This window comes from Euleptes europaea, chromosome 1 (assembly GCF_029931775.1).
Source record: "Euleptes europaea isolate rEulEur1 chromosome 1, rEulEur1.hap1, whole genome shotgun sequence".
In the NCBI taxonomy this organism is placed as follows: Eukaryota; Metazoa; Chordata; class Lepidosauria; order Squamata; family Sphaerodactylidae; genus Euleptes; species Euleptes europaea.
The window spans coordinates 167,323,621-167,346,020 of NC_079312.1; the positions used below are offsets into that span (position 1 = coordinate 167,323,621).

The 22,400-nt window shown below is 46.4% G+C and overlaps 2 protein-coding genes across 2 annotated transcripts in view; one reads left to right on the forward strand and one right to left on the reverse strand.

The window, feature by feature from the left end:
• Positions 1–6,304, forward strand: part of COL2A1 (collagen type II alpha 1 chain) — a 112,687-nt gene extending 106,383 nt beyond the window's left edge. The window contains exons 51-54 of the mRNA XM_056867231.1: positions 233–521; positions 1,766–1,953; positions 3,816–4,058; positions 6,156–6,304. Of these exons, the coding sequence (XP_056723209.1) occupies positions 233–521; positions 1,766–1,953; positions 3,816–4,058; positions 6,156–6,302 (867 nt within the window). The 3' untranslated portion in view covers positions 6,303–6,304. The remainder of the gene's footprint in view (positions 1–232; positions 522–1,765; positions 1,954–3,815; positions 4,059–6,155) is intronic.
• Positions 6,305–14,675: 8,371 nt separating this feature from the next.
• Positions 14,676–21,835, reverse strand: LOC130493477 (glycoprotein-N-acetylgalactosamine 3-beta-galactosyltransferase 1-A-like). The gene is made up of 3 exons (XM_056867230.1): positions 21,631–21,835; positions 19,204–19,868; positions 14,676–14,897 (listed from the first exon to the last, which is right to left on the reverse strand). Exons 1-3 carry the CDS (start codon positions 21,833–21,835, stop codon positions 14,676–14,678), a joined length of 1,092 nt encoding a protein of 363 aa, XP_056723208.1.
• Positions 21,836–22,400: the final 565 nt, after the last annotated feature.

Genomic DNA, 22,400 nt, shown 5'->3' on the forward strand with positions numbered 1-22,400 from the left:
CGAGAAATTAGAGTCGGAAAGGTCATGTAAGTCAGCCTCCTGAATCAAAGCAGCACCATCCAGAAATTTCACTGTAAGCACAAAAGCCCAAAAAACCTGCCGTCCCAGTGGGTGAGACAGGAGGATGCAGAGAGAGTTATGTGGGACACAGGCAAGAATGGGATGGCAGCAGATTCCTCTTATTTACTTGCAAGGATTCCAAGCGCCGTTTCCTTTCCTTTTAACCCTACAGGGTCCTCCTGGAAACCCCGGACCTCCAGGTCCTCCCGGCCCACCAGGACCCGGTATTGACATGTCGGCCTTCGCTGGCCTGGGTCAGACAGAGAAAGGCCCCGACCCACTGCGCTACATGCGGTCCGACCAGGCTTCCAGCAACCTGCGGCAGCACGACGTGGAGGTTGACGCCACCTTGAAGTCACTCAACAACCAGATCGAAAGCATCCGAAGCCCCGAGGGCTCTAAGAAGAACCCAGCCCGGACTTGCCGTGATCTGAAACTTTGCCACCCAGAGTGGAAGAGCGGTGAGTGAGTTGGGGTGTGGCACTGCCAAGTTTTGGGGTCTGGGAGGCAGGCTTTTCTTCTGTGCAGCTTGTGCTAATCCAGAGAGCACCGTTGGTGTGTTTTGCGGCCGAGAGCAAGTAGAGGTCGCCCTCACTGGAAGGGGCGGAGATCCCTTTTTCTGCATGTCGAGTTCTTGCTTAAACATGTGGCGTGCTTCCATACATCCGATAGACACCTGCATGGTCAGTGTTATCCGTGCAGTGTTCGGGGATGGTGCCAGCAGACCTTGAGGTGGGGCAGCTGCTAAGACCCAGAGCTTCTGGTGGGGCCCACTTCTGCCAATTCCTACCCATGCATCTTCTCTACCATCTGTCTGCGTGCCCTTCTCCATCTGTTTGCTTGCAACTCTACAACACCCACTCTTCTAGCTGCCCAGTGTCACGGGGGAAGGGTGTGTGTTTTCTGTTGTTGTTTTCTGTGGCCCCAGAAGGTCGGACCAGAACCAGCGGGTTGAAATTAAATCAAAAGAGTTTTCACCGAGACATTAGGGAGAGTTTTCTAACAGTTAGAGAGGTTCCTCAGTGGAACAGGCTTCCTTGGGAGGTGGTAAGCTCTCCTTCCCTAGAGGTTTTTAAGAAGAGGTTAGAGGTTTTTAAGAAGAGGTTAGAGGTTTTTAAGAAGAGGTTAGAGGTTTTTAAGAAGAGGTTAGATGGCCATCTGTCAGCGATGCTGATTCTGTGACCTTGGGCAGATGATGAGAGGGAGGGCATTTTGGCCATCTTCTGGGCATGGAGTAGGAGGTCACTGGGGGTGTGTGGGGAGGTAGTTGTGAATTTCCTGCATTGTACAGGGGGTTGGACTAGATGACCCTGGTAGTCCCTTCCAACTCTGTGATTCTATATGGGCAGTGCACAGTGGCGACACTCCTAGTGGCCATGGCAACAGCACTGCCAGCCGTGAGCAGAGGCCAGTGCTGCGTGGGAAAAGGTGTGCAGGTGGTATGGGCCACTGATCATGGGCAGTGGGAAGGCTTGTGAGCAGGAGAAGGAGTCACAGGACACAGAGGTGGGGGTGGAAAGGGAGTCATGAGTGGGCCTGGTGGTGGGCAGATGGGGGACCCAGGTACTTTCAGCCCAGGGCCCCCCAAAACCTAGAACTGGCCCTGAGAGATAAATTTGTAGATGACTAGCGTGGAATAGCAGAGAAACGGCTTTTTGGTTTGTGAATGGCAAACCCTCTCCTGACCGCTTTCTTCTCTTGGCAGGTGACTACTGGATTGATCCCAACCAAGGCTGTACCTTGGATGCCATAAAGGTTTTCTGCAACATGGAGACAGGCGAGACGTGCGTCTACCCCAAGCCTAGCAGCATCCCCAAGAAGAACTGGTGGACAAGCAAGAGCAAGGAGAAGAAGCACATCTGGTTCGGAGAGACCATCAATGGCGGTTTCCATGTAAGTCTCCCTAGTTGGAACCAGCCCTAGGGATTGGGGTGCCCTAGACGGAGCACCAGAGTGACACCCAGGTGTGTGAGGGTCCAAACTCAGGACCTTCCCTTTCCCACAGCCTGTCAACTCCCCTAATGAATTTTGTCTCTCACATATAGGGTTGCCACTTCTGGGTTGGGAAATACCTAGAGATTTTTGGAGTGGAGCCTGAAGAGGGCGGGGTTTGGGGAGGGGAGGGACTTCAATGGGGTATAAGGCCATAGAGCTCACCTTCCTAAGTGGCCATTTTCTCCAGGTGAACTGATCTCTGTCGCTTGGAAATCAGTTGTAATTCCCAGGAGATCTCCAGCCACCACCTGGAGGCTGGCAACCCTACCCACATATGTTTTGTAACCATAACGTCTCTAAGACACTACCAAATCCATTTTGAGGTTCCCTGAATGGAGGGAAAGATGAGGTATAAGTACACAAGAGCTGGTGTGTTGGTGGACTAAGACCAAGGGAGACCCAGATTAAAATCCCTGTCAGTCATGGAACTCACTGGGTGACCTAGGGTCATCTGGCAGGATTGTTGTGAGGCTAAAATGGAGGACAGGAGAATGGTGGACGCTGTCCCAAGCTCATGGGAGGAAGAGTGGAGGCGGAGGTGGGAAATACACTAACAATAATAATTATTTAACAAATATATACATTGAATGTGCTTGGAAATATAGTCATACTCAAAAGAAGAAACCATGCACAGAAGTGTCACCAGCTACTGATTGTAAGAGGTACAAAGGCCTAGCTAGGACTAGTCAAAATTTAGTGAGTTTTGCAGACAGCAGACCTGTGTCCAGCCACACAGTTCTGAAATCGTAATTTTTCGTAAAAGGGAGGTGGGGATTTTTGCTGATTCCCCTCCATTGCAGCCCTCTGAGTCTCCCGGAATTTTGTACCTGGGCCACAGTAGACTCTCAGTAACAGCAGAGGGAGGGATCTGCAGTGGGAAGAAGGAATCTGTAGAAATCGCCAACCCCGCTTAAGAAAACTAAAGTGCTTTAAGTTTTTGGAATGCAATAACAAGCCAGTGAAGTTGACCTGTTGCTTCTCAGTCGTGCTTTTGCAGTTCTCCTGAGCATTGGTCAGCCTGTACTGAAAACAAAACATTGCTAGCATAGATGGCCTGGCTTGTGCCATTGAGGAAGGCTGTTTTTTTTTGTCTGTGTTTTTTTTGCTGTCAAGTCACAGCTGGCTTATGGCAACCCCTGGTGGGGTTTTTAAGGCAAGAGACTTCCGGAGGTGGTTTGCCATTGCCTGCCTCTGAGTTGCGACAGTGGTGTTCCTTGAAGGCCTCCCATCCAAATACTAGCCAGGGTCGGGGCTGAGAGTGTGTGACTGGCCCAAGGTCACCCAGCAAGCTTCCATGGAGCAAGCTGGGATTTGAACCTGGGATACCTGGGATTCCACACTCCTCCACATGAGCGGTGGAGGCTAATCTGGAGAACTGGATTTATTTCCCCACTCCTACACATGAAGCCAGCTGGGTGACCATGGGCTAGTCATGCTCTCTCAGCCCCACCTACCTCACAGGGTGTCCGTTGTGGGGAGGCGAAGAGAAGGTGATTGCGGTTTGATTCTCCCTTAAGTGGTAGAGAAAGTTGGCATATAAAAACCAACTCTTCTTCTTCTACACTACATGGCTCTCTAGGCTGTTCTTACATTCACTGAATCAAGCGAGTACCATCAGACTTTAGCCTTCCTTCTGAAATAATTTCTGAATCACAATTCCCTCTTGTCTTGGCTGCCCCACACCTTCCCATCCCAGCCTTGCTTTCTTGGGCCTTTTGCTGCAAAGATCTCTCCTTAATCTCTGACGAATTCCCTTCCAGTTTAGCTACGGGGATGACAGCCTGGCTCCCAACACCGCCAACATCCAGATGACCTTCCTGCGCCTTTTGTCGACCGAAGGCTCGCAAAACCTCACCTACCACTGCAAGAACAGCATTGCCTATATGGACGAGGCCTCCGGGAATCTCAAGAAAGCTCTCCTGATTCAGGGATCCAACGATGTGGAAATCAGGCCTGAAGGAAACAGCAGGTTCACATATAGCGCCTTGCAGGACGGATGCACGGTAAGTGGATATATGAAGATGATATATGTCCATTTACTCCACCAACATGCTCCCCTCTTAAATTAGGTTTACAAGTTAAATATGGGAAATTACAGCAGTACTTTGTTACGCTTGAAGAACCCCTTCAATGGAGGGCATTTATGCTCGCCAGGCTTAATGCCCTTCCTTCAGAGGTACTAAACGGTAGATTTAAAAATATTCCCCCCGAGAAAAGAATGTGTGCATGTGGTTTGAGTCAATATGACACGCTACAGCATATAATCATAAATTGTCATCTGCATAACGGCCCCCATTAAGAAAATCATTCTACCCTTGATTGATAAAATGAAATCTAGCCAAGAATCTCCTGTATGCCGGTTTTTATTGAATGATTCTATTCCTGAAGTCACTTTAAAGGTGGCATAATTTCTGATGGAGGTTGTCAAAACTAGGACCAAAGCTTAAACTGTATTTAAACTGAAAATGAATGGACGGAGAATTTTGTGCACTGCTAATGTTATGTTTCTGGGTATATGCCAATAAATTGGATTGGATACAAAGATGATATTTCAGAGCTTATGGGAGCCGTTACACCAGAGGTGTCAAATTCAATTGTTACGAGGGCTGGATGTGATATAAATGCCACTTGGCTCGGCCGGCCCATGCCTCACCAGCCCAATTTGAGAATGGATAAGAGCTCTCAAGGGGCCAGATTCTGCCCACTGTCCTTATGTTTGACACCCCTACGTTACACATTCTCCCTAATTGGGGTGATACCGTTTTGCCCTTGAAGATTGTAAAATGGGCAGAAAGCGCCAAAACTCACCCAACATGGGGGTCTGTCTTAAGTCAAAGTGGCTTCCTTGGTTTTGTTCTCACCTTCAAAGGTGCGTAGCAACCAGAGCGCGACCAGTCAGCTGCAGGCACAGGTGAAGTCTCAGGGCTCAGCTACACAAGAATGTTTATGTTAGATTCATATTCAGATTCATTTATTAATACTGCAAATGCTATTAAAAACATTCATATCGGTTGTGTGTGCGTGTGTGTAAAGTGCCGTCAAGTCACAGCCGACTTATGGCAACCCCTTTTGGGGGGTTTTCATGGCAAGAGACTAACAGAGGTGGCTTGCCAGTGCCTTCCTCTGCACAGCAACCCTGGACTTCCTTGGTGGTCTCCCATCCAAATACTAACTAGGGCTGACCCTGCTTAGCTTCTGAGATCTGACGAGATCAGGCTAGCCTGGGCTATCCAGGTCACAGAATTAAAATTGGAGAGTATACAGTAACTAAAACTATAGGATATGCAATTCATAAACAGTTTATATAATGTAAACAGACCTTGAATTAATATAACCTTCTCTATTTTAAGTTAAGTTGCCAAGCCCCATCTTTGTCTGACGGATCTTATAAATTGCAGCACAGAATTTAGCTTCTTGCTTCGCCCTCTGGTGTGATCCTTCCCATAGAAGACTCCTCAGTCTCCCTTCCTCAGAGCTATCCTTTATTAGATTAAGGAGAGGAAATTAGCTTGTATCGGACTTCCTGATAGAAGGAGCACCTGAAAAAGACATAGGCAGGTGCTCCTTCTATCAGGAAGTCTGATACCCTGAAACAACCACCTTTTATTTTGCAAATGCAGCACCCAGGATTGCTGTATTCAAGGGGATGACCAGAAAAGAGGACTTTAACCCTTTAATTGCCTGGCATCTCTCCCCCCTTCCGCCCCCGCCAACTAGTTTTACACCTGCTGAGGAAAATATACAGAGAAATATATGCTTTCCCCAGCACCAGTAAAAGCAACTGAGGCCGTGTATGTGACTGTTTCCAATGAGAAAAGGCAAGAGAGGAAAGGGTTATAGTTTTAATCTCTGTCTATACCACTCTCCTCCTTGATAAAGCAATCCCTGGGGCTACAACCACCAAAAAAAAAAAAAATCATATCATGCTAAAAGGCCCTGAGCTTTAACATACTTGGCATCATGGGTTAACCCTGCCCTACCTTCTAGTACTGTTTTATTCTTTCAACTTTCTGAGCAACTGATCTGTCTAGGGCTCGCCATTAATTCCCCATTCTATCTTTGTTATTCCCCAATAATTCCCCATTCTATCTTTGTTACAGAAACACACAGGCAAATGGGGGAAGACCATCATTGAATACAGATCCCAGAAGACCTCACGCCTGCCCATTGTCGACATTGCACCTATGGACATTGGTGGAGCTGATCAGGAATTTGGTGTTGACATTGGCCCCGTGTGCTTTTTGTAAAAAAAAAAAAAAAAATCAAAACACAACAAATTTTTAAAAATATTTTTTTAAAAAACCAGTCCAGTACCATGCGAAAAAGGCAAAGCGACCCAAAGGACCCAGGTACTTCCCAATCACTTCTAGGACTTTCTGCACTGAACCATTGAACCAAACTCTCTTCCTCTCTTCCCAAAATGCCACCCCACCTTGTGCACTTACATTTTGGACTCTCTCTCTCTCTCTGTTTCCGAGGCCGCTGTCACTTGGGCCAACCATGAAGCAAGCAAAGGAAAAAAAAAACAAATGAAAAGGAACAACGAGCAATGGTATTATTTATTTATTATCTTCCTGTAAGACCTTTCTTGGGTCAGGTGGAGGTAGGAAGCTAACTAGCATGCATGAAGGGCCCTCTCCGCCAAGACACCGATGCCCCCAAATACAGGTTGTAGCCAATTCTTACCCCCCCCGCCCTATGTTGGGTGTGTATCACAAGCAAGATTACTGTGTATAAATACTAAAGATGGTGCTATTATTGTAAAACAAGTCTGTATTTTTTAACATCAATTGATATAAAAACCTATGTTGGAAAGAACAAGTCGATCTGATCTTTGTTGTCTGTTATTATTTTTGCTTTTGTCAGTTGCTCTGATCCCCCCCCCCCATGTTCTGCCCTGTCACATCTTTTTTTCATCCTCTTCTGCTCGCAAAATGAAGGAACGCATAGGGTCATCTCTCAAGCTCCCCCCCCCTTTTTAAGCTACCTCACACTAAATCTAGCTCTCGTATGTGATTGTGATGCCAACCACAGAGGGACAGAGGTGCCGGTTGAGGGGAATACTGTCCTCCCTGCCCCCCCCCCCACAAGATGGTGCTAAAGATGATATGTCACTCTCATCTCCAACTCCTCCTGACACTGAGTTAGCCTGATTGACAGCCAAAGTTTCATCATAAGCATCTCTGAAAAGATGGTTTTGATCACTATTCGAAAACTAAGAAAGTAGACGAAGCACCGTGTTTTACGAGAGCAGCTTTGGCCGACATAAATGCTAGCAAGCTTTTGAGTTCCACACACACCTGTGTTGGCCTAATAAAAAGCAGTGCTTCTTCAGCTAGTTTCCTGGGACTGACATAATTACTTTCCAAATCTAGGCAAGTGGATTAATTAAAAAAAACCTCTCTTTTTCCTTTTTTCCTGTTCCTTTACTTCCAAACCAAGAGGGGAAGAACAGGAAGGTATAATTTTGGGGAGCACAGAGTGAAAACAGCCATTAAAAAAAAGGGCCACAAATGTCTTTAAGATGTAAAATAGATTTGTAAACATAGTCCAGCTCATGAGATCACACGCACTCACCTTTTCTCGTTCCTTTGCCCTTCCCATCCCTAATATCATTTTCTTCTTTATTTTTGCCCACTCTCTCCTTGCACTCAAGGTAGAAAGCTTTTCCTATTCCGAATAAAAAGACATCTTTGTCGAATTTGTTCCATGTTATTAATTTTCACCCTATGATGTAACCTTTGTCTGAACAATGTTTACCTTACCCGGGATAACATTTTTCAAGAAAGAGAAAATCTGAAACACCAGAAATAATAAAAGAAAAAATTAAGGAAAAAAAAGTGCTGCTTATTTTTGTGACTCTGAAACAAAAGAATGCTTCTTCCAACCTGGTAAAAAGCACCTTAACATTGGAGGCAGTTTTCTTTTACTCTTATAAAAAAACCCAGTTTTCCATATGAAGGATTAAAAATTAAAGGCACAATCCACAAATGTGAAATGTTTTCAAGTTCCATTGATTTCAATGGGTGGCGTTTCACTGTGTTTCATTTCCCATTGACAATATGTATGCATGTAAAATGCCGTCAAGCCGCAACCAACTTATGGTGACCCCTGCAAGGGGCTTTCAAGGCACATGAGAAGCAGAGGTGGTTTGCCATTGCTTTCCTTTGCGGAGGCTTTTTTGGTGGCCTCCCATCTAAGTAGCAACCCTGGTTAACTTCCATGATCGGATGAGATTGAGCTATACCACGCTGCCTCCCCGCCATTGACATTATTGGGTTTTTTTTGGCCGTCAAGTCACAGCTGACTTATGGCAACCCCGTGGGGTTTTCAATTCATGAGACGTTCAAAGGTGGCTTGCCATTGCCTGCCTCGGCGTCATGCCCCTGGTATTCCTTGGTGGTCTGACCAGAGCCAGCTCTGCTTAGCTTCTGAGATCTGACTTGATCAGGCTAGCCATTGACAATAGGTAAAGGTAAAGGTCCCCTGTGCAAGCACCAGGTCATTCCTGACCCATGGAGTGACGTCACATCCCAACGTTGCCTAGGCAGACTTTGTTTAGGGGGTGGTTTGCCAGTGCTACTGGCATATAAAAGTGCTTCACTTTGGCTGAATTTATTTATTCCATTTGTATACCACAGTCCTGTAAATAAGGACTCAAAGGGTACTATCTCCACTGGTCACCCAGCTGGCTTCACGTGTAGGAGTGGGGAAACCATCCTGGTTCACCAGATTAGCATCCGCTGCTCATGTGGAGGAGTGGGGAATCAAACCCGGTTCTCCAGATCAGAGTCCAACACTCCAAACCACCGCACTTAACCACTCCATCACACCATATGTATGAGAGCTGTGAGATGTGTATTTTCTTTATACCATACCATGTAGAGAGCAGAGAGAATGAAAAGGGCACCTAAACAGCAATAGGTTCCATTATCTGTATAGAACTTTTTTGAGGTTTTTTTTTTTTGGAAATTGGTGCTAAGACTTCAGAACCGGAACTTCTTTGTGATTTAACTGACTTCAAAACCTGAACATTGACTCTTTTTTTCTGCTTTCATGATAAAATGAAATTTATTTTTCACAAATTCAAGTCTTGCAAATTTTTATGTTCAATAAATATACATGTACATTACAAAGGAAAAACGGGACGCACACTGCCAAATCTTTCTTTGGCAAACAATTAGTACGACATATTTTTATGCCAATAAAGGTGACTAAAACTGAACCTAGTACTACATAGAACTAACAAGAGATTTTTTTTTTTAAAAAAAATTATGCTTACCATCTACCGTAGGGAAAACCAAGTAGTCCAAGCCAGGACTCAGTAGATGATCTGAATATCCACACACAATTCTGGTATGCGTGCAGTGTGCCATTCACTTTCCTAGCACATAGCCAGCACATGATGGCAGAGTTGCCCTATGGTTAAAGTGAATGGCAAAGCCCATGCATGCACTTGATCTCCCATGCCTGCACAGGATCACTGGATCAGAGCAAATGGGTACAGCCCATCATACCTAAGCTCTTGCAAAGCTACCACCGGCCAAAGGAGACAGGACCAGACAGACAGTAAGACACCTTCAAGGGGCAAAGAGAGGGACCATAAGCTCCTCCATACGCAGAATACATGCTCTACCACTTACGGAAGGATCAAACTGGCTTACAATCATCTTCCCTTCCCCTCCCAACAGATGCCCTGTGAGGTAGGTGGTGTAACAGCGCGGTGTAGTGGTTAAGAGCAATGGTTTGGAGCAGTGGACTCTGATCTGGAGAACCGGGTTTGATTCCGCACTCCTCCACATGAGCAGCGGACGCTAATCTAGTGAACTGGCTTGGTTTCCCCACTCCTCCACATGAAGCCAGCTGGGTGACCTTAGGCTAGTCACAGCTCTTAGAGCTCTCTCAGCCCCACCTACCTCACAGGGTGTCTGTTGTGGGGAGGGGAAGGGAAGGTGTTTGTAAGCCGGTTTGATTCTTCCTTAAGTGGCAGAAAAAGTCGACATATAAAAACCAACTCTTCTTCTTCTACATACAAAAAGGCCTATGTTCTATCTCTCAACAACTGCAAAGGATTTCAGGTAGCTGAACATCTGGCTGAGATCTTTGATGAGTTATTGCCAGCCATAGCAGACAATACTAGATTAGAGACCAGTGGTTTGACAATATAAGCCTGTGACACATGATTCACAAGCAAGGATGGTCATATTTTACCCTAGCATTATAGCAGGCCTCCCAGCCCTATTCTGTTTCACCAACAGTTGTGTGATACCTATGCCCCATCCATGAGATACAGACGAGGTTATACCTTGCACAGGAGGGGTAGCTGTACAGTTGTTTTAAAATTTGGGTACTCAAGTACTCACAGGGAGGAATCCCATCTCTTCCATCGCTTACCTTACAGAAATGGGGGGGGGGCAGGCCAATTCTCATGCTCTGCCGCCATGGACAGGCTCCCCCTCCACCGTGCTCCTGGACTCCAACCACAGATAGGCTCCGCTGCGGGCTCCCGGGCTCTGCCATGGATCCCTGCGGTGCCCAGACATGTCTGCTGAGCCGAGTGGACCCCTGTGCTGGCCGCCCCGGATCCCACGCTCCTCTGCCACTGCGGGGCTCTAAGGGGGTGTGTTGTCTGCAAATGCGCAGACGCTTTATTTAGTTTGGGGGGTATTTAAACCCCCCGTTTAATTTTTTAAAAACTTTTTGGAACCTGTTTGGGGGAAGTGTACCCCTTGCCTGCGGATTTAAGTATCTGCAGGCAGAGGGCACACATGGGAATCAGGTATGTAGATGTCTAGGTTGGCTGGCAGCAAAGATCAAAACCGTTTCCTTGGAAAGATATACAAATTGTCTTCCTGCCAAAAAGGCAACCAAACCTGGAGTGGGATCCTAACAGGAGGGGCACAGATAGGGTTGCCAGGTCCCTCTTTGAAACTGGCGGGAGGTTTTTAGGGCGGAGCCTGAGGGTGGGGTTTGGGGAGGGGAGGGACTTCAATGCCATAGAGTCCAATTGCCAAAGTGGCTGTTTTCTCCCGGTGAACTGATCTCTGTTGGCTGGTGATCAGTTGTAATAGCGGGAGATCTCCAGCTACTCCTGGAGGTTGGCAACCCTAGGCACAGATCAATCAGAACATTCATATAATAAAGCCAATGCTAGATATACAGCTACTTGCCCCTCTGCTGTGTTCAGTGGGTGAGGCGGTGCTGGGTAAACGGAGGGCTCGTTGTAATCATTCTGGCTTTTGCAATGGCATGAACACTTCCTCGTTCATTTCACCCGCTCTTATTGTTTTATGGAGACAGGAAGTTATTAGAAATATAAATCATGGTAAAAAAAATCCCACTTCTTTTAAACAAATTCAAGTCTCAATGTCTTCAATTCCTGGGTCAGGGAAAGATGTTTTTTTATTGAGGGAGGGATGGGCATTTAATCCAGCGTCACACCTCACACCACGATTAAGAGGACAATGTAGCTGCATGAGAAGGAACAGATAGAAACTTTGCAGAAATAATCATTAACAGCTCAGTACCATAATCATTAACAGACCAGTAGCGCCATCCCCATCATGGACTGATCTTCAGTCCATGGACTGGGATCCTCACGTGGGCATAGGGTTGCCAACCTCCAGGTAGTAGCTGGAGATCTCTTGCTATTACAACTGATCTCCAGCTGATAGAGATCAGTTCCCTTGGAGAAAATGGCCGCTTTGGCAATTGGACTTTATGGCATTGAAGTCCCTCCCCTCTCCAAACCCCGACCTCCTCAGGCTCCGCCCCAGAAACCTCCCTCCAGTAGCAAAGAGGGACCTGGCAACCCCATGTGGGGTTGCCAGGTATACAGTATATTCTATAGTTATAGTGTGTGTGTGTTTAGTGCCGTCAAGTCGCTTCCGACTCATGGCAACCCTATGAATCAATGTCCTCCAAAATGTCCTATCTTTGACAGCCTTGCTCAGATCTTGCAAATTGAGGGCTGTGGCTTCCTTTATTGAGTCCATCCATCTCTTGTTGGGTCTTCCTCTTTTCCTGCTGCCCTCAACGTTTCCTAGCATGACTGTCTTTTCCAGTGACTCTTGCTGTCTCATGATGTGACCAAAATCTGATAGCCTCAGTTTAGTCATTTTAGCTTCTAGGGTCAGTTCAGGCTTGATTTGATCTATAACCCACTGATTTGTTTTTTTGGTAGTCCACGGTATCCGCAACACTCTCCTCCAACACCACATTTCAAAGAAATCTATTCTCTTCCTATTAGCTTTCTTCAATGTCCAGCTTTCACACCCATACATAGTTATAGTAGTATACCGTTTATTGGAATTGTTTTTGTATTTGGATGAATTGAGTAAAGGTATGAATAGCAAAAGTAGAGCCTTCATGCTGTTCTTTGGTTATTAACTAGGTTTATTGCAGCACAGGTGTTTGTTGGTTATTAGTGTCTATGGGAACAGCATCACTTCCTGGTAGCAAGATACCCAAGATATCTTCTATAACAAAGCAAGAATCTGAACTCGTATGGGTAGGGACCTGTGTGGAGCTGGGCTGTATAGAGGAATCCACATCTACCATACTTTCCACGAGGTGCAACAAAAATCTCTCTTCTCCTACCTCTCCCATTCCCACCTGAGATAATCAGAGGACCATGAGCCCAATTTATCTTAAGCAAGAAGCAATTTATCTATGCGAAAGCACAAGACCACCAAATGGGGTTGCCAGCTCCAGATTGGGAAATACCTGGATATTTTGTGGGTGAAGCCTGAGGAGGGTGGGGTTTGGGGCAGGGAGGGACATTAATGCCATAGAGTCCAATTGCTGAAGCGGCCATTTTCTCCAGGGGAACTGATCTCTGTCACCTGGAGATCAGTTGTAATAGTGGGAGATCTCCAGCCACCATCTGGAGGCTGGCAACCCTACCACCAAATGGTTCACACTGTGGTGATATTACTCAATCCTGAGGAGCACCCCCAGACCTTTTAAAATGGGCCTGTATGCCCCCTTTCCTCCTTGCAGTTCTATGATCCAGAGTCTTCCTCCTACAGCGATACCATCATTCAGCCAGAATTACTACTGTTTTATCCTTCAGTCGAAAAGTTCAGGTCCTTCCATAATATTCTTGCTTGTTCAGTCTCATTCATCTGGTGGCAGTGGGAGCTACGTCCTTTTGTGGCCTGCTCTATCTTCCTGCTAGGGGTGGAGCCTGGGAAGGGATGGGTCCTTAGCAGGGATTTGATGCCATAGACCTCTGCCTTATGAAGCTGCCATTTCCTCCAAGGGAACTCACCTCTGTAGTCTAGAGACCAGTAGCAATTCTGGAGAATGCCAGGCCACACTTGGAGGATGGCAACCCTACTTCCAGCAGCGAACTACCAATAAAACACCCCCCAACACACACCCTGTTTTCACCCACCATCCTGGAAACAGGTTTCTCCACCACAGTATGTTGAGATAACGTGTAGTAAGTAGCAAACCCAGCTCACGCTATGTGGAAGGCCTGGGACTTCTGCACAGTGAGAGAAACGAGTCCAGAATACGCTTGTTTGCATTGGGAACATGAACAAACATGGACTGGGTTCCTTTGAGGAAACCAGCATAATGCTAAGCCTTAACTTTTCAGCACACGCCAGTCCAAAATGGCTGCCATGAACAATTCCCCTCAGTACACACATCCTTCTTAGTACACACTAGTCTAAAACAAATGCCTCATAAAACTCCCTCACTCTTAACTTCTCAGCAGACCCCCAGTCCAAAATGGCTGCCATAAGCAACCCCCCTGTTCTTCTTTGTACACACTAGTCTAAAATGACTGCCACATAAAACTCCCTCAAACTTAACTTCTCAGCATACCCCCAGTCCAAAATGGCTGCCATAAACAATCCCCGTTCTCCTTAGTATACACTAGTCTAAAATGACTGCCACATAAAACTGCTTCACTCTTAACTTCTCAGCATACCCCAGTCCAAGATGGCTGCCATAAACAATCCCCCTATTCCCCTTAGTATACACTAGTCTAAAATGATTGCCACATAAAACTGCTTCACTCTTAACTTCTCAGTACACACCAGTCCAATATGGCTGCCATAAGCAACCCCCCTGTTCTTCTTTGTACACACTAGTATAAAACGAATGCCACATAAAACTCTCTCAAACTTAACTTCTCAGCATACCCCCAGACCAAAATGGCTGCCATAAGCAATCCCCGTTCTCCTTAGTACACACTAGTCTAAAATGACTGCCACATAAAACCCCTCACTCTTCTCAGTACACACGTCCAAAATGGCTACCATAAGCAATCCTCCTGTTCTTCTTTAGTACACACTAGTCTAACACGACTGCCACATAAACCTCCCTCACTCTTAACTTCTCAGCACACATCAGTCTAAAATGGCTGCCACACGCAACTGCCCTGTCTAGTGAACCCACACACATGCGCGCCTGGGGATGAAGAAAAAATATTTGGTCTTGTGGCCTATTTGGCTTTGTTTTTGTGTGTGTGGTGGTTCTCCACTGAGAAATGCCCCAAGGGACATGACAAACAGACAGGACTTTGTGGCAACGAGGCACCGGTGCGGTTGAAAGTCAGTCCCATCGAGCGATGGCGTGGGTCTCCAGTTCTGCCAAGGGGGTGCCCCCTACAATCTCTTCTCAGTCTGCAATGTGGTAGTATTAGTCCTCTCCAGGGGCACTCCTTGTGGATGGGGCTGCAGATGAGCTGCATTCTCAGACAAAGGCGGATTGTACCGGTACCGGTAACCGTAGGCACGGAGGTGGTAGGTCAGATACTCCAGGGTGTACATCAACTCCGAGTTTACGTAATGGAAGGAGACGGCCAGGTCGGAGCAGCACTGAGGACCCTGAGAAGCACAAGGAAGGCCACAGTTAACTTCGGGTTCCGCACCATGGGCCGAACATTGCAAAAGCGATCTCGTCACGCTACTTTGTGAGGTCAACACGTTTTCTTTCTCAATGCAGTACAGAAACTATGGGGAAAGACAACGGCTGCAAACGAGAGTAGCCCATCATTGGGCATGGACATTTGTGGGAGCCTGGGTGGGGGGGAGGTGAAGACATGGAGGGTATGTGGCACTGCGTGCACCATAACCTCGCTTCCAGGGAAACCCAGAAGTGACACTCATGTCACTCTAGGACACTGGTTCCCAACCAGGGGTCCGCGAGAACTAAATTAAGGTCAGCGAAACAAAGTTATAAACCCATAATAAATTAATATTTTCAATTAAAAGTTCTCTATTATAAAAATATATATTCAAATATTATTCTAAGTTTAATGTTTAACTAACATGATTAAAGTTTATTTTCAAATTGTTGGAATTTTTATTTTGAACCTTGGGGTCCCTGCGCCGAACAAAAAAGTCCTAGTGGTCCCTGGTCAAAAAAAGGTTGGGAACCACTGCTCTAGGAACCACCAGAAACTAATAGAGTTTCTGGAAATTCCTTGAGCTACGTGACACCACTTCTGAGTTTTCCTCAGAAGCAACGTCATGCCATGCACAATGCTGGCTTTTAAAAAAAGAATTGCTCTTCTTGGAGCCAAAAGGGGTACCTGTGAAAGGCCTCCTGCCATAGCTGGAGCCCTTGCCATCCTAACAGAGTGCAACATTAGAGGAAAAGTGTGCAAACCTTGGACAGATTTATGCCAGTGCGCTAAAACAGTTGTGCAAGGCTCCATGTGGAGGTGTGGGGAAAAACCCGGTTCTCCAGATTAGAGATCACCGCTCCTAACCACTACACCACACTGGAAATTTACGCAGGGGAGAAGGTAGGAACCCTTCTTCTCCCTGCACCAGAGTCCCCATCCGGATCAGGCCACAGCAGTGATTTTACACGTAATTGCCACCGGGACAAACAGCTACAGTACGGTGGCAAGTCCCCTGTGGTGAACTTGTGTAAAACGTAACATGTAATTTGGCCCGCAGAGCATTCATGTCCTCTCCCCATTAAATCAACAACAACAACTGGCATTTGAGTGCCAGGACCATGATTTAGATAGAGGAGACACTTTACCCCCTCTCCCTCATAGGGTTGCTAGCTCTGGATTGGGAAATACCCGGAGATTTTGGGGGTGAAGCCTGAGGTGGGCAGGGTTTGGAAAGGGGGGAGACTTCAACGACACACAGCACAACTGCCAAAGTGGCCATTTTCTCCAGGGGGACTGATCACTGTCACCTGGGGATCAGCTGCAATAGCGGGAGATCTCCAGCCACTTCCTGGAGGTTGGCAACCCTACCCTCACATCTCTGTGGGGTAAGCCTTGTTTGCTTGGTATTTGGATGTACAAATGGAAACAGAAAGTACCAGTTACACCGCTTTAGAGCTGGCCAAACAATTTCAGCGGATAACACTGAGTTTTTATACATTGAGAGGGAATAATTCCCCCCAGTTGCTCTCTCTAATGCATTCTATGAATCTCTGCACTATATGTCCTCAGGATGGATGCCACGCTGGCGTGTCCCAGTGTCCCTCTTTCATTTTTAGAGTGCCTTTCGATCCTCTTTCCAGAAGTTGCTCTCAATTCAGGGCAGATAAAAAAATTCCCCAGAAGATTAAGCCATGCTCTTATGCCTATATTTAATTTACAGTAAGAGGAAAGGCCCAGGAAAGGGTCACCCAGGACCAAACTCCCTGGACAGGAAACAATCCTGTTGGCTCTCATTCCTGGCAGCTCAGTGGTCAAGGGCTAAAGTCCAAATTAATCTAATCACTTAATCCAATTGGGTCCCTCGATCCCTGCTCCGATGCTCAGACAACTCTTGCCATTTTGCCTTGGCCCTGTGTCCATCCCAGAACCCTCTGATGGAATCTTGTGGCACAGCACATGATGCACGAGCCTCTCAATTTTTGTCGAAGCCACTATGGATTGTGACTCATAGAAGAAGGCCTCTTTGTTCCATCTCTCACTGGTGGTGGAAAGTGACATCAAGTCGCAGTTCAATTCAAAAAACCTTTACTGGCATAGCGAGTCATTCAGGACATTCCATGGTTAATCAGATAATAAAATATCAATAGACATAGATAAAACGGAGTATGCCGAAATAAGATGAATTTGGAATACATATAAAACAGGTATCTAAAATAGGCAAATGATGATATCAGCTATTGCATTTTTGATTTGATCTTAATCACTGAGGCGTACTTCAAAAACATGGCTACTGTTTCTGTAATTTCTGGATCGTAACCATTCATTAGGAATCTAAAAAGGGAATGAGGAGAAGAATTCCTGTTTACAATTAACGGCATTAAAGGTTTGGTGGGTAAGTCGACTAACATTTCCCACTCCAATAAAATATGATGAATGGAATCTATCTGATTCATGCCGCAACAGCAAATTCTCCTTTTCAAGGGGGTATTATTAAATCTCCCATATAAGACCTCCGACGGGAAGGCATTTAGTCTTGCTAGCGTAAAAACCCTATGAAGGGAGGGATCACTTAAAGAGTAGAAATAACCCTGGAGCAAACCAAAATTAGAAGATATACCTAATTTGGATGGGGAACAAGATGGAGGTATTGCGGGCAAGATTTTTTGTCTTTCATGGTCTTTGTTTAATTACTCGGAAAATGGTTTGACTGTCCAGCATCAATAGATTATCTACGTCTATTCCCAGGATTTTCAATTTGTTTGAGATAAGTGTAACAAGTCACAGTTGATTTATGGCAACCCCTCATGGGGTTTTCAAGATAAAGAAACGAACAGAGCTGGTTTGCCATGGCTTGTCCCTGCATAGCAATCCTGGACTTCCTTGGTGGTCTCCCATCAAAGTACTAAGCAGGGTTGACCCTGCTTAGCTTCCGAGATCTGACAAGATCAGGCAAGGCTAGCCTGGGCGATCTAGGTCAGAGCTCCATCTCTCAGTACCTACTCCATAAATCAGCACAAAGCGGTTTAAGCTAGTAACCTGTTTATCTGTTGGGGGCACCAGAAGTCATTTCAAATCGTCCAGGATGGACGATTTTCCTCCCAAATATCAATGTTTTTCTGGTGAAAAAGGGAGGGTTCCCCATGGCTTCAAAATTTCCAGAAATTTTACATCTTGAGTCCTCTGAATCAGCAGCTATTGCCTAATAAAAAACTAAGTAAATATTCTAAGGCTCCTACAAGTCAAGGATACTGCTCCCTGCCACATCCTTGAATGGGCTGGCTTTGACTTTTTACCCACTGGGAAGGGATAATCCCTCTGCCTCTCTGCACTGTGTGAGATTGCGTTGTTCAGTCAATCTAGAGGCAAAGTTATAGTAGCATTAACTGCCAACAGAGTAGATGTGCCCAATAGAGTGCCCGATGAAGAGCCAAACTAAACATTATCTTTTCCCATGCATTTTCACACGTTTTCAAGTGTTCCACGCAACCCTCCTTAGGCTCCGCCCCATAAACCTCCCACCGGTGGTGAAGAGGGACCTGGCAACCCTTTTGGTAGGTAGGGTTGCCAGCTCCAGATTGGGAAATACCTGGAGATTTTGGGGGCAGAGCCTGAGGAGGGCTGGGTTTTGGGAGGGGGGGGACTTCAACGCCATAGAGTCCATTTGCCAAAGCGGCCATTTTCTCCAAGTGAACTGATGTCTATCAGCTGGAGATCTGTTAATAACCAGCATCTTGACTCACATATTAACATAGTAAACAACCACAATGATAAGACTGAACTCAACTGTTTACTAGACAGTGCAAAAAGTGATCAATATGTACAAAATAAACATACACTACCACAATAACATGCATATAACACAAAATTCAGTCACCTAAATAAACAGTTCATAGAACTCATACAGACCCGGCAGAAGCCAACAGAATCCTGTTGGCTCTGGCCGGGACTGTATGAGTTCTATGAACTGTTTATAAAGTGACTGTATTTTGATTGTAATTTTGTGTTATATGCATGTTATGGCAGTAGTGTATGTTTATTTTGTACATATTGATCACTTTTTGCACTGGCTAGTAAATAGATGAGTTCAGTGTCTTATCATTGTGGTTGTTTACTATGTTGTTATGTGCGTCAAGATACTGGTTATTTTTTGCTAACTGAACTTTACAGTATTGGTGAGTGTTTTTTATAAATACTACCTAGCGGTTGGCAACCCAAATGGTAGGTCATGAAAACAGCCAGCCCCGCCCTGCACCGGAAGCTTCTAGAAGGATTTCGCCACATACCTCCACGATGGGGTAATAGCAATAGTTCCAGTACCAAAATCTTTTCGAGAACTTCTCTCTCAGGTGGGACTCTGGCACAAAAGGATGGAAAGTCTCTCTGCCCTCTGAGTCGCGGGAGTCCCCAGCCACCACACCCATCTTCTCCATGCACTGACCCAAAGCCAGGTCCTCCACAGAAGTCGTGTGGCTGCACACCTTGGAATCAAAGCCCGCCACGAAGCGCCGCACGGCCTCTCTGCTGAGGACGTAGCCGGCACCCCCGCTCATGTAGCCTTGCTTGGCAAAGGGCCGGAAGCGCTTGCCAAAATAGACGGGCATGTCGGGAGTGTAATTGGAGAGGAGCCACCGTAGGTTGTCCACCACCACAAAGGTGTCATCGTCCGCCTTGAGGAACCAGTCCGCCTGCTCCAAATGGTACTTGTGGATGTAGTCAAATGCCCGGATGGTTTTCCAGTACAGTTGGTCCCGGCCTTCCTTAGTTCCCAGACCTATGGTGGGAAAGTTGTCATCTTGGACCGAGCTCATGAAAAGGACCATGTTGCAGTGGCGGGACCAGGTGGCCTTGACATGGCGGGCCTTTGTCTCCAAGTTCTTAGGGCTGGTCATCACCCAGCACAGGATCCGCACTTTATCGTACAGATCGTCGGAGACGCTGCTCTCTTCACCTGAGGGAAAAAAATCACAGATTTACAATTTTCCACCCCGCCCAGACCCTTCCAGACATTCACCTAATCTAATGGAGGAGGAGTATTTGGCCAGGGGTCCCCAAGTTTTTTCAGCCTGTGGGCACCTTTGGAGTTCTGAGATAGTATGGTGGGCACAGCCAAAAAATGGCTGCCACGGGAGGCTTCACATGAAGCCTCAAAAGGGCTGCCATTACTTACCTTCACATAAAGCTGCCGTATACTGAATCAGACCCTTGGTCCATCAAAGTCAGTACTGTCTACTCTGACCGGCAGCGGCTCTCCAGGGTCTCAGGCTGAGGTCTTTCACATCACCTACTTGCCTAGTTCCTGTTAACTGGGGATGCCGGGGATTGAACCTGGGACCTTCTGCATGCCAAGCAGATGCTCTACAAACTAAGCCATAGCCCCTCCCCTCCCCTTCAGTCACACGGTGAAGTTCTTTGTGGTGTGGTGGCAGCTGCTGCCAAAGCAACATTTTAAAAAATCTGCATAGCCGATCAAATCTCCAATGGCCAATCAGAAGCCTTGCTGGACAAAAAACCCACCTGCTCCTGCCCAGTTTCTATAAACACTTGGTGGGTACAACACTGGGGACCCCTGATCTAGGCTATCTTCTTTTTTTAATTCTGCCATTCCTCCAAAGAGCTCAAAACTGTACACATGTTATTCCTCTCCTCTATTTTATCCCTGCCCTAACCTGGACTGCACAGGCTAGCCTGATCTTGTCAGATCTCAGAAGCAAAGCAGGGTTGGCCCCAGTTAGTACTTGGATGAGAGACCACCAAGGAAGTCCAGGGTTGCTATGCAGAGGCAGGCCATGGCAAACCACCTCTGTTCATCTCTTGCCTTGAAAACCACATGAGGGATTACCATAAATTGGCTGCGACTTAACCACACACCAGTTTATCCTCCCAACAACACTGTGAGTTAGGTTAGGCTGAGCGGGAGTTACCAGCTCATGATGAGCTTCGTGGCTAGTTGGGGATTTGAACCCAAGTCCAAGTCCTGTTGACCCTAATCCTGCATTCTAACCATTGCACCATGCTGACTCTAGGGACCTTAAGGAGTTCTGCAGGGCCTGTAAAACAGAGCTATTCCGCCAGGCTTATAGTTGAGGCCAGCTACGGTTTCATATATATGACTGCTGGCCTCCCCAACCTCACCGTCACAGTATTTTAATTCCATCTGCTCGCCTAGTTAAACCTTTTTACAATTAGAGGCGCCAAAGTAGTTTTAGGATTGGTTTTAGACTTTTAGGGCTATTTTAAATGCTGTTTTAAAAGGTTTTATCAATTAAATGGGTTTTATTCCCCTGTAAGCCGCTCTGAGCCTGGTCTCGGCCGGGGAGAGCGGGGTATTAAATTGAAGCAATAAATAAATAATAAATATATAATAAATAATAGATCAGTTTTCCCACTAGTAGGGTTACCAACCTCCAGGTACTAGCTGGAGGTCTCCTGCTATCACAACTGATCTTCAGCCGACGGAGATCAGTTCGCCTGGAGAAAATGGCAGGTTTGGCAATTGGACTCTATGGCATTGAAGTCCCTCCCCTTCCCAAACCCCACCCTCCTCAGGCTCCACCCCAAAAACCTCCCGCTGGTGGCGAAGAGGGACCTGGCAACCCTACCCACTAGGCTGGGTCCATTCTCCCAAACCCAGCCCTGCAGTCATCTCCTGATCCTTGAGTAGATGCAGGCAAGCATTTTGAAACTCACCTGCAATGCTCTATTTCCCTTACCTGCCAGGTGTGGGTGTGCCACACGGAAGAGAGCCAGTTTCTCCACAAACCACTCGGCATCCCTGAAGCCACGTGGTGTCAGAGTGCCAGGATGGGGCAGCTCTCCCAACCTCAGGTTGCCGATGAGGTAGAAGGTGCTGATGAAGCCAGCTATGAGGCCCAGGTGGAAAGCCAACAGGGAGCTCTTTGTGGACAGGAACCCCATGCCCCCTGGCTGCCACCGATCAGGGGTGGGCGAACGCGAGAAGGATGCGCTTCACATAGCCTGTACTGGAAAGAGAAGGGAGAAAGGATGAGGCATCTGAACTACGAATATTGCAGCTGCCTTCCCAGTGGCAACCCAGCGATTCGGCCGTTCATCACCAGCTCTATTTGGTTCCATTTCCATAGAAACCAGATAGGCAGAAGCAAGCCTGAAAAGGAAGGCCGAATGGAGCCTGGTGTCAGGAGACACAGGCTCATTATTTAATTACATGAATAACTCTTTGGAGCCAAAGGGCTCCCAAAACCACTTACAATGTTTTGTAAAAATTTTTTAAAAAATTCATACCATTAAGCTCTGCTAGTTCTATAGCTCTAACAAACAAAGTAGGCTCTATGCTGTGGGGTATTGTTGGAAAACAAAACCAGCACACACAATTCAATGCAATACAACTATATTAAAGTGCAGAATAACGTGGGATACTTAACTAAAGACACTAATATTTACAATATATACAAATGCACAAAAGTGCAAAGAGCAACATCCATTCTATTAACATCTGAACAAT